The sequence below is a fragment of the Channa argus genome, chromosome 11 (genome assembly GCF_033026475.1).
Source record: "Channa argus isolate prfri chromosome 11, Channa argus male v1.0, whole genome shotgun sequence".
NCBI classification, from domain to species: Eukaryota; Metazoa; Chordata; class Actinopteri; order Anabantiformes; family Channidae; genus Channa; species Channa argus.
This window is the reverse complement of record NC_090207.1, coordinates 4,015,283-4,028,871: the sequence shown is the minus strand read 5'-3', so window position 1 is coordinate 4,028,871 and position 13,589 is coordinate 4,015,283. Positions and strand designations below refer to the sequence as shown.

Here is a 13,589-nt window from a genome sequence, read left to right as displayed (position 1 = left end):
AACACTCTCTCAGCAATTTCTTTCCGGAAGGGCGATTTTTTTTTTTTTTTTTCCCCAGCAGTTGTGGGCAATTTTAACATATTAACCCACTGAACCTTTGCAAGTGTTTTTGTGTCTGGTTTTTTTTTTATTGTCTGTTGCATTTTCTTTGTACATTTAGCTCCCATTACTGTGCCAAACTCCAAATGTGCCCGTTTGGCAAAGGAGATGGATCATTTCATCATCACTTATTCAGAAACTTTATCCTATTTCCGTTTATGTTCTTTCTCAGACAATTGCTTTCTTCCAGTTTCCCCAGAGCGGTTTAATATAATGAACAGCCAGGGAGTAAAATATTACGTTCCGACTTGTCTTTGTCATACACCATTATGTTTGGCTGTTATAACATCAAGGTATAACAGGACTCCAGCAGCAGCACAGCTTTTATAATCTGCTTTATACGTTTTTGTGGCCACATAAGAAAAACAAAAGGCACCATACAGGCACATATACTGTAAGCTTTACATATAATATAATGTTGTTTGGGGTTTAGTTAGCTGTAGGTCTCTTACTGTAAGTGTATTAATTTTTTTTTATTTTTCACTTGCATCGGGGATGATTTCAATGTGGTTCAGCAGAAAAGTGTGACTCACTGGTGGACGTTTTAGTCGATTGTCTCTTTTTGCCATATGCTCACCTAAACGTACTAAAGTATCCCAATAATCTGTTGCCTCGCAGCCAACAAACGGTGCCACTTGTACTGCCAGTCAAAGGAGACGGGAGATGTGGCCTACATGAAGCAGCTGGTGCATGACGGGACACGGTGCTCCTACAAGGATGCCTACAGTATCTGTGTGCGTGGAGAATGTGTGGTAAGGACATGTTCAATTCAGTCATTAAGCCAAATTAGATGCCAGCGGCTGTTTGCACTGTGCAGGCTTTGAAGGACTCTGTTAAATTACTGCGTGATCAGCTTTGAAACCTACAGTACAACAGTACCTACAAATCCAGAGCACTGATAATCCTTAGATTCATTACTAGCAGTGTGTGCTGAAATGAATCAAAGCGGTCTCCGTATAGAGCAACTCACTGTAAGCCAGCTGCATCTAGCAGAAGACCAGAAGGTGCAAATCACTGGTGCTGTTCTCGTAGACGACGCTCTCACCAACAGCTGTACTGTCAGTTAAATTGGAGCAGAGCTCCAGCTTTTGTCATCCACATCGCACACTGGCACTGTTACACATTTGTCTTAAATATCGCAGCTTTCAGACACTTTCTCAAATTTCCACCTGTCCAAACAAGGCTTCTTCAACATCATTAAATATCTGTGGCTGTCACACAGCAGCAGGATTACGTATGTAATCCGGTGTGATACATGTGTCTCCAGTGCATTTTTACACACTTGGCTCGGTGCTAATTTAATTAAATATTCAAAGCGTCTTCCAGGAGATTTGGATTTGATTTGAATTCATAAATACAATGGTGTATAGAAAGACTTTTTGAGGTATGCTCTCAAATAACACAATTAATCTTTTTATGGGTAGTTTGTTATTATGTGGAAATATATTAACATATCTCATCACATACGAGCTCACCCCTATGGCCCAGACTGCGAGAGGTTAAAGCTAACGTCATACCAAATACCGCAACATATTGTTTCATCAAATTAAAAAAATGAACATTTTTAAAGCTTCTATCAAAATATCTATTTGATTTCTGGGACATTCTAGGAATTTTTCAGGACACATTGAGATGTAAACATGAGGTGCATTTTAGGAAAATGGTAAAATAATAACAAATGTTACGGTACGTTGGTTTTGACCCAAGAAGTCCACCGAATGCTGCTTTATGCAGTCGTGATACAAAATACACATGTGCAGAAACATAAAGTACTGTATGGATGGCAGTGTGTGGTGCTATTGGATCCAGTTCCAACCAAACTGAAGCCGAACCGTCACAATGTCGCTCGTTTTGTTTGCTCTGACTCCTCTGTCCAGCAAATCTGAACCCGTGACCCCGTGGCTAACAAAGCCTCGCTGAAAAAAATCGCTGACTTACTTACTGTTTTTTTCTGTTTCCAGAAAGTTGGCTGCAACAGAGAAATAGGCTCGACCAAAGTGGAGGACAAATGTGGGGTCTGTGGTGGAGACAACTCCCACTGCCGCACCGTCAAGGCAACCTTCACACGAACACCAAAGAAAGCTGGTAAGACTGCAGTGAAACCAAAGACTAGTGATATTCTGTAGTTTTTTTAAGGACAAAAACCAACACGGCACCAGTCCATTTCTCACTGCCGTCCGACCCCCCACCCGTTCCAGTGTCTCGGCTCCAAATAGTTTTTAAAAATATTTAAATAGATTTTAAAAATGTATCTATTTGATTAGTTACAGTTTGGCTCGCCCACATCCCTTACTGTACTTTCAAGGACACTTTTCCCTCTCTAGGTGTCAATCACAACAGAATCTGAGCAATAAATGCAGCAAATATCTAGGTTATGTCTCTATTAAATAGATCCTAAGCTTAGAGAACTAAATGTCGAGTGCAGTTTCTGTCTGAGTTTCGTAACCTCCACATAAGCCTGCTATCCCTAAAGCACAGGCCTTGATTAGCTGACCACATTTATGTAACTCTAAATGAATATGCCACACTTTGGTTTTCATGTTTAGTCTTTCTCTGGCTCCCTTTCAACGTTTAACCTTTTTACAGGCTCTCAACATCGAAACAGTTGACTTCTTTTAACACCTGAGAGCAAACCCTATTAAGAGCCTGGTTTCTGAAAACTCATGAGTCATGGTCCTCGAGGTTGAAGTGGAACAAAAACACTCTGCCCTCTTTCAAATTAATAGTATAAACTGTACCTAATGGAAATTGGCTTTTTTGAGCATCCAGGAACTTTTTTTAGATTCACGGCTCAGACTTAGGTGCCACTGAGCTCAAACAAGGGGATGAGAAACACTGCAAGTGAGAGAGCTGACATTTGGTTCCTTATTGAGGAAAGATGATGCTTGAATTTATGTCCCCTGCCTTTGCAAAGGTTCAGGATGCGGAGGCAACAAGCACCAGTCAAGGATTTAGTTAAACTGAAAGCTGTATCTGGCCTCCAGAACTAAGGGAGTAAAGCCTGCGATGGGATTTCTTGCTGCACTGCCATTACTCTTTATGGCAGAGCTTTTAGACTCTAGCTGTGCTCTCATTTTCCCCTGCAATATATTCCTAAGCCGATTCTGAGTTGAGCTTGAAGTAATTTTTAATTTATTATTATCACTATTATTTTTGCCTTTAAGAAAAAACTGAATTTTCTGACAGAGGATGGATTTTATTGTAAAACAAAGACCATCTTTGAAGCTACAGTCCTCACACACATTAGGTCGTGTATTTTTGCAGCATTCACAGTCAAACAGTAACAAACACAAATTACAGCAGAAGTAATTAGGTATTTAGTATTTTTTTCATCCACTTATTTCAGTTTTGTCATGGCTGTTGTTAAATACAGAACAGTGCAGCATAACAGCACAAACACAAGGTTTTACATAGGATATAGAATATTTAGGACGTATAGACAGATGTGTAAATGTGATTTTACACTAATGGGAAGAGGTTTACAGATCAAGGCCTGGTTCAAAGCCACATCTCTGTTGTTGTGAGCTTGTAGAAATGGTTCAGTTTGTGGAGCCTTTCTCCTAATATAAAGCGTGTTTACACAAATGTATTTTTGCCACTGGGGTGTGATACTGATTCGCGTGAAATCAAAGCCGTGTGTTTTGAACATTGCCGCTGACCCCTGCAGATCTGTGTTATTTCTATTTGCCCACACGCTGACTCGGCGCAGCTAATAAGTGAGGATGCAGGGACGGTGCATGGTGACATGGAGGTGCGCTGGGTATCCGACAACTACAACAGCCCGCACTTTGAAGAGTCGGGGGCCACGTGGATTCAAACCCGTATTAAGCCCTTAAGCCTTAAATACCAGTGCTATAAAAAACTGTGCATGTCTTGTGGCTAGTTTTTCTAAAAGGTGATATTGGCTTGGCGATGATTTTAATGTGTGTTTAGGAAAGCTACGCCTCCCAGCACCCTAGAGCTTAACACGCTTATTAGTGCGGAAATAAATGTTATTTTCAATGTATTGTAAGTTAATTAACAATTTGTGCTGAACCCTTGATGAAAACTTTTTAAAAACGTACATTTTAAGTTGCTTCCCTCAGGTTATCTTCCTTCTGCAGCAACACAGGAAACACAGACAATACATTAAGGCACCACGATTGGTCCGCTGATATTCATTCTTGTTAATTTCTTCTTTTGTGAAACATGTCTTTGTATTAACCGCAGCATGGGGAGCTCAACCCGACGTGCAACTTCATTTTACCGGTTTTATGATGCCTTCCTGGAGCATGGACTCATCTGTCGTAAATTAGTTATTGAGTCAATGATATTTTTTCTTAAATTGATGCCATGAAGTCGACAGACAGCTCCGGAGAAAAACCTCGCCGTGGCGGCGGGATGGGATTGTTATGACTGGGATCTGATATAACTGGGATGGTTTTGTTTTTTTCTTCTAACCACTCGACCTTTGTTTTACCAGGCAAACAGTTAAGCAAGAGAGCCCAAAAAGAAAAGCCCTTGTTGGAAAACCCAATATGCAAGTATCCAGTGTGACTGAATCCCTCACAATCTCCTTTTTGTAGCATTTCCTGTCCAGCTTGTAGTGCAGATGGATGCTTAACATTTCCTAGAGACACGAGTATCATAACCTGCTGTTTGCTCTGTTCCTTGTTACTAATGAATTGTCTATTTAGGCCTGACTGCACTGTCACAACTGCTGCAGGCTCATCATCCAGTCAAGTCTTTGTCTAAGAGGTCATTTTAAAATATATGTACAACCTAACAAATGTATGTCTTTATGCAGATAAAAATGTCACGTTAAAGAAACGTGCAAGAAACCTGCACATTGATGGAACCTTAACTGGCACACTTATGTTCCAGGCGCATCCAAGCACTCTCCCCTAACGTACTGGCTTCAGTGCAGAATGTTCCGTCTGTCAACGGCAACCGCCACAGCCAAACATTCATTCAGGGTCATTTCTATTCACCTGCCTTCAGACGATGCTGTCTCAGATGCGAGGGGGCGTCTCTGCCCATTTTCCAAAACTTAGATTGGTATTTTTGTCTTGAATGTAGTGTCGAGTGAGCAGAGCCAGATGCTCTGCCACCTGTTGTGACTTTTTTGTGAACCCTGCGACAGCATGCCAGTTGCATTCATAATCACCTCAGCGACACTGTTGCGCGTGCATCAGGAGATCCAGGGTAATGGACCTGTCTGTCAAATCTAAGGGCAAGTAATTACACAGTCTGCAGCTCAGTTCTGGTGATTGGCAAGTGCCACGCTGCCGCAGGAAAAATCGCTCTGGTGCCTACATTGCCAGTGAAATATGTCGCATGTAGGTTGTGTTGCAGAGAAACGTTGCGGCGGTGAAGCGAAGACGAGCGTAAAGGCCGCAGAACTAACTAAAACTGATTCCATTTATCTTTAAGGGAAGACCAGAGGAGCCTTCACTTTACCCAAAGGAGCTCGAAATGTGTTTATAAATGAAACGGAAGACCCTAGAAATGTACTCGGTGAGTCACCATAGGTTTGCAAGAGGTGGGCATCTCTGATCAAAGGTAACTTTGCTTCAACATAGAGTGAAAACCCAGTTTCTGTTGCCTTATTGAAACATGGCTGAAGGCTCTTTTCATTCACATCCTGTCTGCACACAACCGGTATAAGCACAAAGGAAATGATTTAAATGAGTCATTTAAGATGTGAATAACAACAGTTCAAGGATATATCGATATTTCCGCAGACACGAATGAACCTTTACAGCCTGTTTCAATTAAACTTCCACCTGCAGGCTTCTACAACAAGAGCCGACGTAGCATTTTCTCTTCTTCCCAGGATACTTTATACTACTTAGTAGAGCAAAGTAAACCAAATGTCAGAATCATGAGGCATGTCCACCTCTGCAAACACATTTTTCCAGTAACTGCTTAACTTACCTATGTCTGTCTTATCTTTCCTAACCCCCTCCCCTCCCCTGCTTATGCTGCTGCTGCTGCTACAAACTTGACAAAGGTTACCTTAAGATGTTTCTCATTCCCCCTGGAGCTAGACATGTGACCATCCAAGAGAATGAGGCTTCCCCTCAAAATCTTGGTAAGTGCGACTTTACAAACACAAACACGTGCAAAATCAGACGGCGCCGTCAGCACCTTCCCTACGTTTCTGTGAAATTGAGACTAAAATGTGACTGCTTTGCACTTTTCCCGACTAAATTCAGCATATTCAGAAGGTGTCAGATTTATTCATAAAGTTGGAAAGTCAGACCTGGGAATCACATTACACCTGCTTGAACCACTTTCCAGTTAACCAGTCAGGTTACCATTACAATACAAACACAGCCAGTGCCGTAGCAAACATGGCCACAGATAGAAATTGGACAGTACTTTGTGTCTTTCCCAGTCTGGGATCCACCTTCTGGGACCCATTCTAGTTATAATTTCCGACTGGGAAGTTGAAAAGTCCGTCTATCAAGTACAAGTGGAATGCACCATAATAGAAACATGGAGGCAATTGATCTTCAGGATTCGGTCTTGGACATATTGAACAGAGGTGCAGAATCAGAGGGAGGCTGTAGGCGCTTTGTACGGCACAGTGTGATTGGTGCCACACTTTTAGGTTTCCGGGAGCACAAGCTTCGGAGTTTGTAACATAATTACAGCATCTAAAATGTTGTACACACAAGTTGTATCTTGAAGTGGCAAAACTGTTGAAGCCATAACAAGTGTGTCAGAGTGAGGAGGTTCGTGTGGTTGGATGGATCTAAAAATACATTATTATTATTCTTGCAAATGCTAAAGCAAATATGGTGAAGTTGAAACAAAGTCTCAACTACCTCGGTAAAACCAGAGGATTCACAGTACAAATAGAGAAAAATCCAGGCAAACAGAGTTTCACGTAAGAGATCTCGGTTTGCTTCGCCATTAGATGATTCCAAAGACACAAGAACCTTTGTTTTCATGTCATCCCGAGTAGGTTGCAGCACTTTGCTACATGTGATGACATGAAATTGTGTTTCCTGGAGAAAAAAGGTTCTGTTCCAAGTATTGTGTTCATGAAAATACTTAGTTTTTCACTAAATTGATAGTGCACTTTCCCAGAGCTCCGGGTGATTTTAGACTGCACGTTTAAGCCAAAAAACATCCTGAAAACCCGGAATATTCAAATTAATATTAATTATTCTATCAATATTTTGTCAAGGACGAGAAGGTGAAACCATCCAGTGCTCGTTTTCTGTTAATCATCAAATCGCAAAGGTCCTGTAACCATAACAACGTACTGTCGTCATTTAAACAAAAACAGAATGAGAGACGTTCAGCCCGGATATAAGAAATGCCAAGTGTTAACTTCAAGTACATTGCATTTTTAGTTTGTCAGTTCCAAATATTCCCCCGCTGCTGCTGCTTCTTCTACAAGTGGTCAGTGGATGATACAGTAAATACAGATGTGCTATTCTTTATTCCCAGTAAACAAGCAACTAGAGCATCTCTGTAAAGATTTTGACGGATGATTGAATGCATAAAAGAAGTGGCTAATCCTTTTGTTTGTGTTCTGCATGTGGCCTGAGGAAAAGCGCTATTTACTCAGCGTCCACAAGGTGAAACAGGTCAGCGTCGATCTTTTTTTGCCTGAATCCGGGGGGGGGCTGGCTTGTGACTGGAGGGTGAAAAGCACAGAGAGCAGAAATTCAGACACACTTGGCCTATAACCTTAAAGCAGCAAGTCTGTCATAAATTTATTGTAAGAGAGAAAACGACTTAATTTATGAAAGAGTAATGTGGAAAAACAGAAAGGAGCCAGATTTTAGATTTTAGGACTAAAGGGTTGAAAACATGTCAACCTTGGAGAAATAAGAATTAGTCAGCTTCATATTGATGCCATGTAATTATGCTACAATATGACCTGAAAAGATTCCCACAGTTGGTCTTTGTTCCCACATGAAAGTAACTAAAAGCAGTTTTGACATTTCTGTTCCATGACGTTTTCTGACTGAAAGCCCGACTTTATCTGCTTTAAAAATCTAATGAATACTACATCCCTCTGGTTACAAACTCCATCTCCTGGAGGCTTTTCATGGTTTTCAACACTTAATAATCCACTTTGAAGCTGTCCAAGGCTTTTTGGCCAGTCTTTAAAAACCTCACAGTGAGACAGTCAGACCCGTAAACAGTCAACAGTCTTTATCCACAGAACCAGTGGTTCAACTAGTTGAAATCTATTTCTTATCCGGCAGATGTGTTGCTGACCCACTTTGAGAAGAATACTGACATGATGAAAGTGCAAGTGTGCAGCAAGCAGCATGTAGATAAATTCTGGTGTACACAAGGAGGAACTGTATGTTACAGGCAGCATAATTCAAAATTGCAGTTAAGCAGCATGATTGACAGAAACCAGTCGGTTTTATACCGTCCATGAACCAGCGATGCAGTGTATGCATAACATTACCACTGTCACGGTGCTCATTTCCATTAGCATGGTAATGGTAAATCCTATTATGTGTTAGCATCAAGCTAACAGAGTAATCGGTAGCAGATCTACGTCTATGCTGTTTTAAATGGAATAGAAATGTATTAATGTCAGCGTATATGCACTGTAAATACAGGCGGCCATCTTCCTTATTCATTTTCATAAAACAAATTAAGCTCCATGTGATGCATTTCAAAGCAGGGTTTCCAGCTGTTGACCCCTGCTGATTAGGATGAAAATGACGCTGTCAGAAACCGCAAATAGTTGGCCAATACCTAATAATTTACCTCCCTCGATTCCGTGAATTTCTTTCAAGCTCTGACAGACAGGAGGATGTTTCCCAGCTCAATCTCCAATCAGTCAAGCAGACGCAATCACAGAGATGCAAGGAAGTAATTCTAGGGTGAATTGGTCTGAACTGGAGAGACGCAGTGGTTTGTTTTTTTTTTTTTTTATGTTATAAAAGATGGGGATGATGATGATTGGGGAAAAAGAAAAGAGATGTTTATTTGGGTTATTATATTAATGCCTGTACTGTACTGATGTGTCTAAAATTGGGAGCAACAAATGGAATGTGAATTTGGTGCTTTTACGGATGTCGATGTTGTTTGTAACCTTGAACCTTTGAAAGAATTTCCATAATCCAGTTAATCGAGGTAATATTTAGCATATTTGTAGCCTAATTTAAAAAACTGCACAGATCTTTCCCTCGGAAGGCTGTTGTTGCAACAGTAGCTTTGGAATTTATTATCCTTCAATTGTTTTCTGCATAAACTAATTTCATGCAAGAAAACCACGTTAATAATAATAACATCACCCATAAATTAACTTTCCCCCCTGAATAAATCTTTGAAAAAAAAAAAAGACAAGCTTGACCTTTTCAGAAACAGCCTCATTTACTTGTTTGAGCAGCTGAGTCGTGCCAAGAGGTCGAATCACATTAACTTTGGTTGTTTCATAAATCTGAGCGGCTGCACCCCGATAATGTTCCAACAGTCACCTCATCAGCAGAGATTCCTGGGCCTCCGGTACAACGTGGCTTTATTTACATCGACAACACTAATGTGGGAGGTTGACTTTCCAAAAAGCTTAAAGGATTGTTTGATATTCAAACTTAGTGCAAAGGGATTCAATTATGTGCTCGTGCTGTTCACTGCGTATTCGAACATCTGTGTGACTCGTATACAAACCTGGCTCTCAAAGAACATATAGACCTTAAAAATAAGAGACACAAATACATTAAGGAGTTTGATTAAAACATATACATATATTACCAGCTGTCTGCTGTACCTTGAAGCAAACTTTACTTAATGCACATCTGGTGCTCTAGTGAGTATTTATAGCAGCGAGAAGTGACGTCAGTTTCACGGTAATGAAGGAACATGTCACAGCCATTGGCCATACAAGCAGGGCCTGGTAGTAGGATACAGATGCTGCCAGTTTGGCTGTTTTTATAGGATTAGCTGACGGTAAGAGAAATGTCGCCGTCCTCAGTCCTTAAAGGTGGAGCGTATGAGATTTGGAGGCATCTATTTGCGGAAATGGGATTTAGTGTTGCTCATCATTAGTTTTCATTAGGGTCCAATCGCCTGAATTTTAATACACTTCAAATTTTTTTACCCTAAAAACCCTTTTCACGGAGGCTGCCGTACTCCCCTGGCGTATTTAAACAGTAGCCCACAACGGACAAACCAAATACTGGCTCTCATACTAATCAGTATTTGATCTATGTGCAACGTTTAAATGTATAGCTGTTAAAGTAGCCTAATTACTTGTAAGCATTGTTCGTGTGCAGTGAATCAAAAATGTAATGAGCCTCATCGTGACCTTGTTAGATGACGCACGTGTTGTGTAAAGAGACCCCGGGTTCTGGAGTCTCTTTAAAAATAAAAAGATGTTCCAAATTTGCAGCCGTCAGTGCTCTGCTATGTACGTAGAGCCAATTACAATTACCTTTATTATGGCTTTATTTGGTTAGAGCTCAAAACGTGCAGAAGTAAAAACCCATCCATCCAGCTCGACTTCCTCCTCCTACAAAACTTGTCGCTTTATAATAACATCATCGAACTCCTCCTCCCCCCCGTGTTCCTGTCTTAATTGCTTCGGCCTCTCTCGCTAGAATGTAAACATCATTTCCATCATTTTGGGTGCATTTGCTGAAAAGGCCGATGCTCCCAACTCTTCTCGAGAGTATTCTCTCTAGTTATGGCTCCATTAGTGAGCCAGCATTAGGACTGTGGCCGCCCGTAATGGAGCATTCTTCTTTGTTATGATTGAGTCGAAAGGGCCAGTGAGTGGTCAGTGTGAATGTAAGTGGCCACCGTGTGCTTCGGGAGAGAGCAGCTTAGGCCTACACTGTCACAATGCACCAATCGCTGTCTCTAAGATGTGATTACCTTTATTTTGACCAATGCCTTGCAGCTCTGGGAGAAAAACAAATTCTGCCCTTTGCAGAAAAAGAAACTGGCTTTTGAAGCTTGTTCCTTTGAACATCTTAATCTTAAAGGAAAATGTCAATTAGGGCATCAGACTGATTCCCCTTCACACACGTGTCCATCCCTCCGGTCACTGTCATTATCTGTGAAATGACATGCTGATGGATCGCTGTGAAGACTTTCCTGACTTGCTTATATCTGTAGGATTAACGTTTCCTCCTGGCACTGTAGGCCTCTCTTTCTGTTGCTGTCAGCATTTCATGTGTTACTGTAGCAGCTTTGAAGCAGTTAAAGGTTCCAAACATACCGTTTTCCTCATGACTTCCGAAGTAGACACGTAGTTCAGCCAAGATTTGAAAGATAGATTCCATGTTTTCGCTTTATTTGCCTGTCTCACTTTTTTCTGGTGCTTCCAGCAGTTAAAACTCATAATGCACTTTTATAATAAAAGTGCTTAGCTTTAAGGACATTTGAGGGCATTTTGACCTGTTGTCTTCTTCTGAACCCCCACCAACACCAACTTGTCAACTGTGTAGACAAGTTCAGTGTTTTGTCGCATTAAAAATTGAATAGACTTTATTTTATGTTGGCTGGATTACATCAAGGAGTTTTAATGCGATCCTTAAATTAAAGTTGGACTCGAGCACCAGAGGAAATGATCGGTAGCTGAGACCCGTGGGTCGTTTCAGCATCTTTTAATTAAACACACTCTGCCCTTTGGAATTTAAATCCATCAGATGTATTTAAAGCAGCAGACCAACATTTAATTTTTTTTTTCAGCATCTCCCATCTGAGAATTTTTTATTATTTAGTTTGGCAGCTTTTTCTGTATCACTTAGAGAACAAATCAGACATGACAACGTTCGGGCAACAGTCACCCACTTGACCTTTTCTCACTGTATAACTCAGAACTTTTGTATCCGATCGGCCCGTAACAAATGCCTGATTACAGCTATCAAGAACCAGGCGACGGGACATTACATTCTCAACGGAAAAGGAGAGGAGGTCAGGTCCAGGACCTTCATTGACCTGGGCGTGGAGTGGCACTATATCATTGAGGACAACATGGAGACGCTACACACTGATGGACCTCTGCACGACCCCGTGGTGGTTCTGGTAATAATAATAGCTCCTCTTTTATCAAACGTTCTATTTAAATGTATCTACGAGGCAATTTGCTCAAATAGCAGGGTAGGACCATCATCACTGTTCTCAATTTTTACTATTCCTTTAATGAATGAAGTTCACTCTTTACCTAATGCATTTGGAAACTTTTAAGAACACTCTGTGGGATGTTTTTTATTAATATATCATTGATATATCATTATCAATGATTACAGTACATGCCAAAATAATTCAAATGGTTTTAATGGCGTTTTCTTGAATATACAGTATGTGCATGAGCTTAAATAGTAAAACCAGTGACATCCACTGACGTGACAGACAGAGTGGGCTTGATGTTATATGGTCCCCTCTCGTGGAGGTTGTTAGGAGTGTGGCAGCTGGCCTCTTTTTTTTTTTTTTGGGAGCTACTTCTCATATTGGAACTTGGGGGAACTAGTGCAAGTTGCAGGAGACCAAAGCTTCTTCAGGTCCGTCAGGGACAGAAAATACCTGAATGAAACATTATTGTACAAATTGAGTTACTTGAGCATCTAATGACGGCTACGAATAGGGAATGGAAAGTGGATGTCACGCTGAATTGATAGGAATTTTTGCTTTTCACATGCCACCTTGAAAATTGGCCTTTCTGTAAGTAACTTGTTTTTCATTCTGTTTAGCGCTTTCCATCTCCATCAAAACTGAAGGATGTAATAAGATTTTTAGGCAAACAAAAGATATGCAGGCAATTCAGTCTAGCCACTGTAGTGTGTGTGTGTGTGTGTGTGTGTGTGTGTGTGTGTGTGTGTGTGTGTGTCATTTCCTCCTGTTTACAGTCTCTCTGCTAACTTTAAATGTGCAAAGTATGTTCCAAGACCAAGACCGAAACGTAATTTAAAGCATAAGCAAGCCAGGTTTCTAGCTTATAAGGAAATGCACATATTCGATTTTTTGATTGTTATTACAATTATAGAATGGTTTGCATTATATTTAAGAGACTGCTGCGTAATGGTGATAACTAGTTTGAAATAAGTTTAAATAAGAGTTTCTTGTCTCTTTGACCATGATTTAATCACATAGCCTCTTTTGGGAGGAGACAGAGCAGGTCGTCCTCTAGTCACAGCATTGGAAGATGAATCCTCTGCACCATTGGTGTGTGAGTGTGTATGATTGAGTGGGAAATTGTAAAGCAGGTAGAGAAGCTCTGTGGATGCGCTGTTTATTTACCATAATGAGGAAGGTCAGGGAGTCAGTGTGTGTGTGTGTGTGCGTGTGCTGCCTTTTTTGTATTCCTATAGTGAGATTCCAAAAAAAGCAGAAACACCCAAATCTGTGAGCCCCACCCCCGAACATATCACTATAAGACGGACTAAAAGACCATCTCAGGCCGAAATTGAGGCCCTGGCAGCTCAGCGAGAGGAGCACAGAGATTAGGAATAATCCAACTTCAGCATTTGAAAACTCGCCACTGTCAGACGTGATGGAAACCATCAAGCAAACCAAAGCAGCTA

General features: G+C 40.9%; 1 protein-coding gene across 2 annotated transcripts in view; it reads left to right on the top strand.

Annotated features, from left to right (window-relative positions):
• adamts3 (ADAM metallopeptidase with thrombospondin type 1 motif, 3) overlaps positions 1–13,589 on the top strand; it is a 114,678-nt gene that overhangs the window by 83,716 nt on the left and 17,373 nt on the right. The window contains exons 14-17 of one of the 2 annotated variants that reach the window (XM_067521808.1): positions 718–851; positions 2,061–2,184; positions 6,092–6,172; positions 11,930–12,093. In XM_067521808.1, coding sequence (XP_067377909.1) covers positions 718–851; positions 2,061–2,184; positions 6,092–6,172; positions 11,930–12,093 — 503 coding nt within the window. Of the gene's footprint in view, positions 1–717; positions 852–2,060; positions 2,185–5,511; positions 5,596–6,091; positions 6,173–11,929; positions 12,094–13,589 lie in introns of both variants that reach the window. The other variant, XM_067521807.1, reaches the window with a different exon arrangement.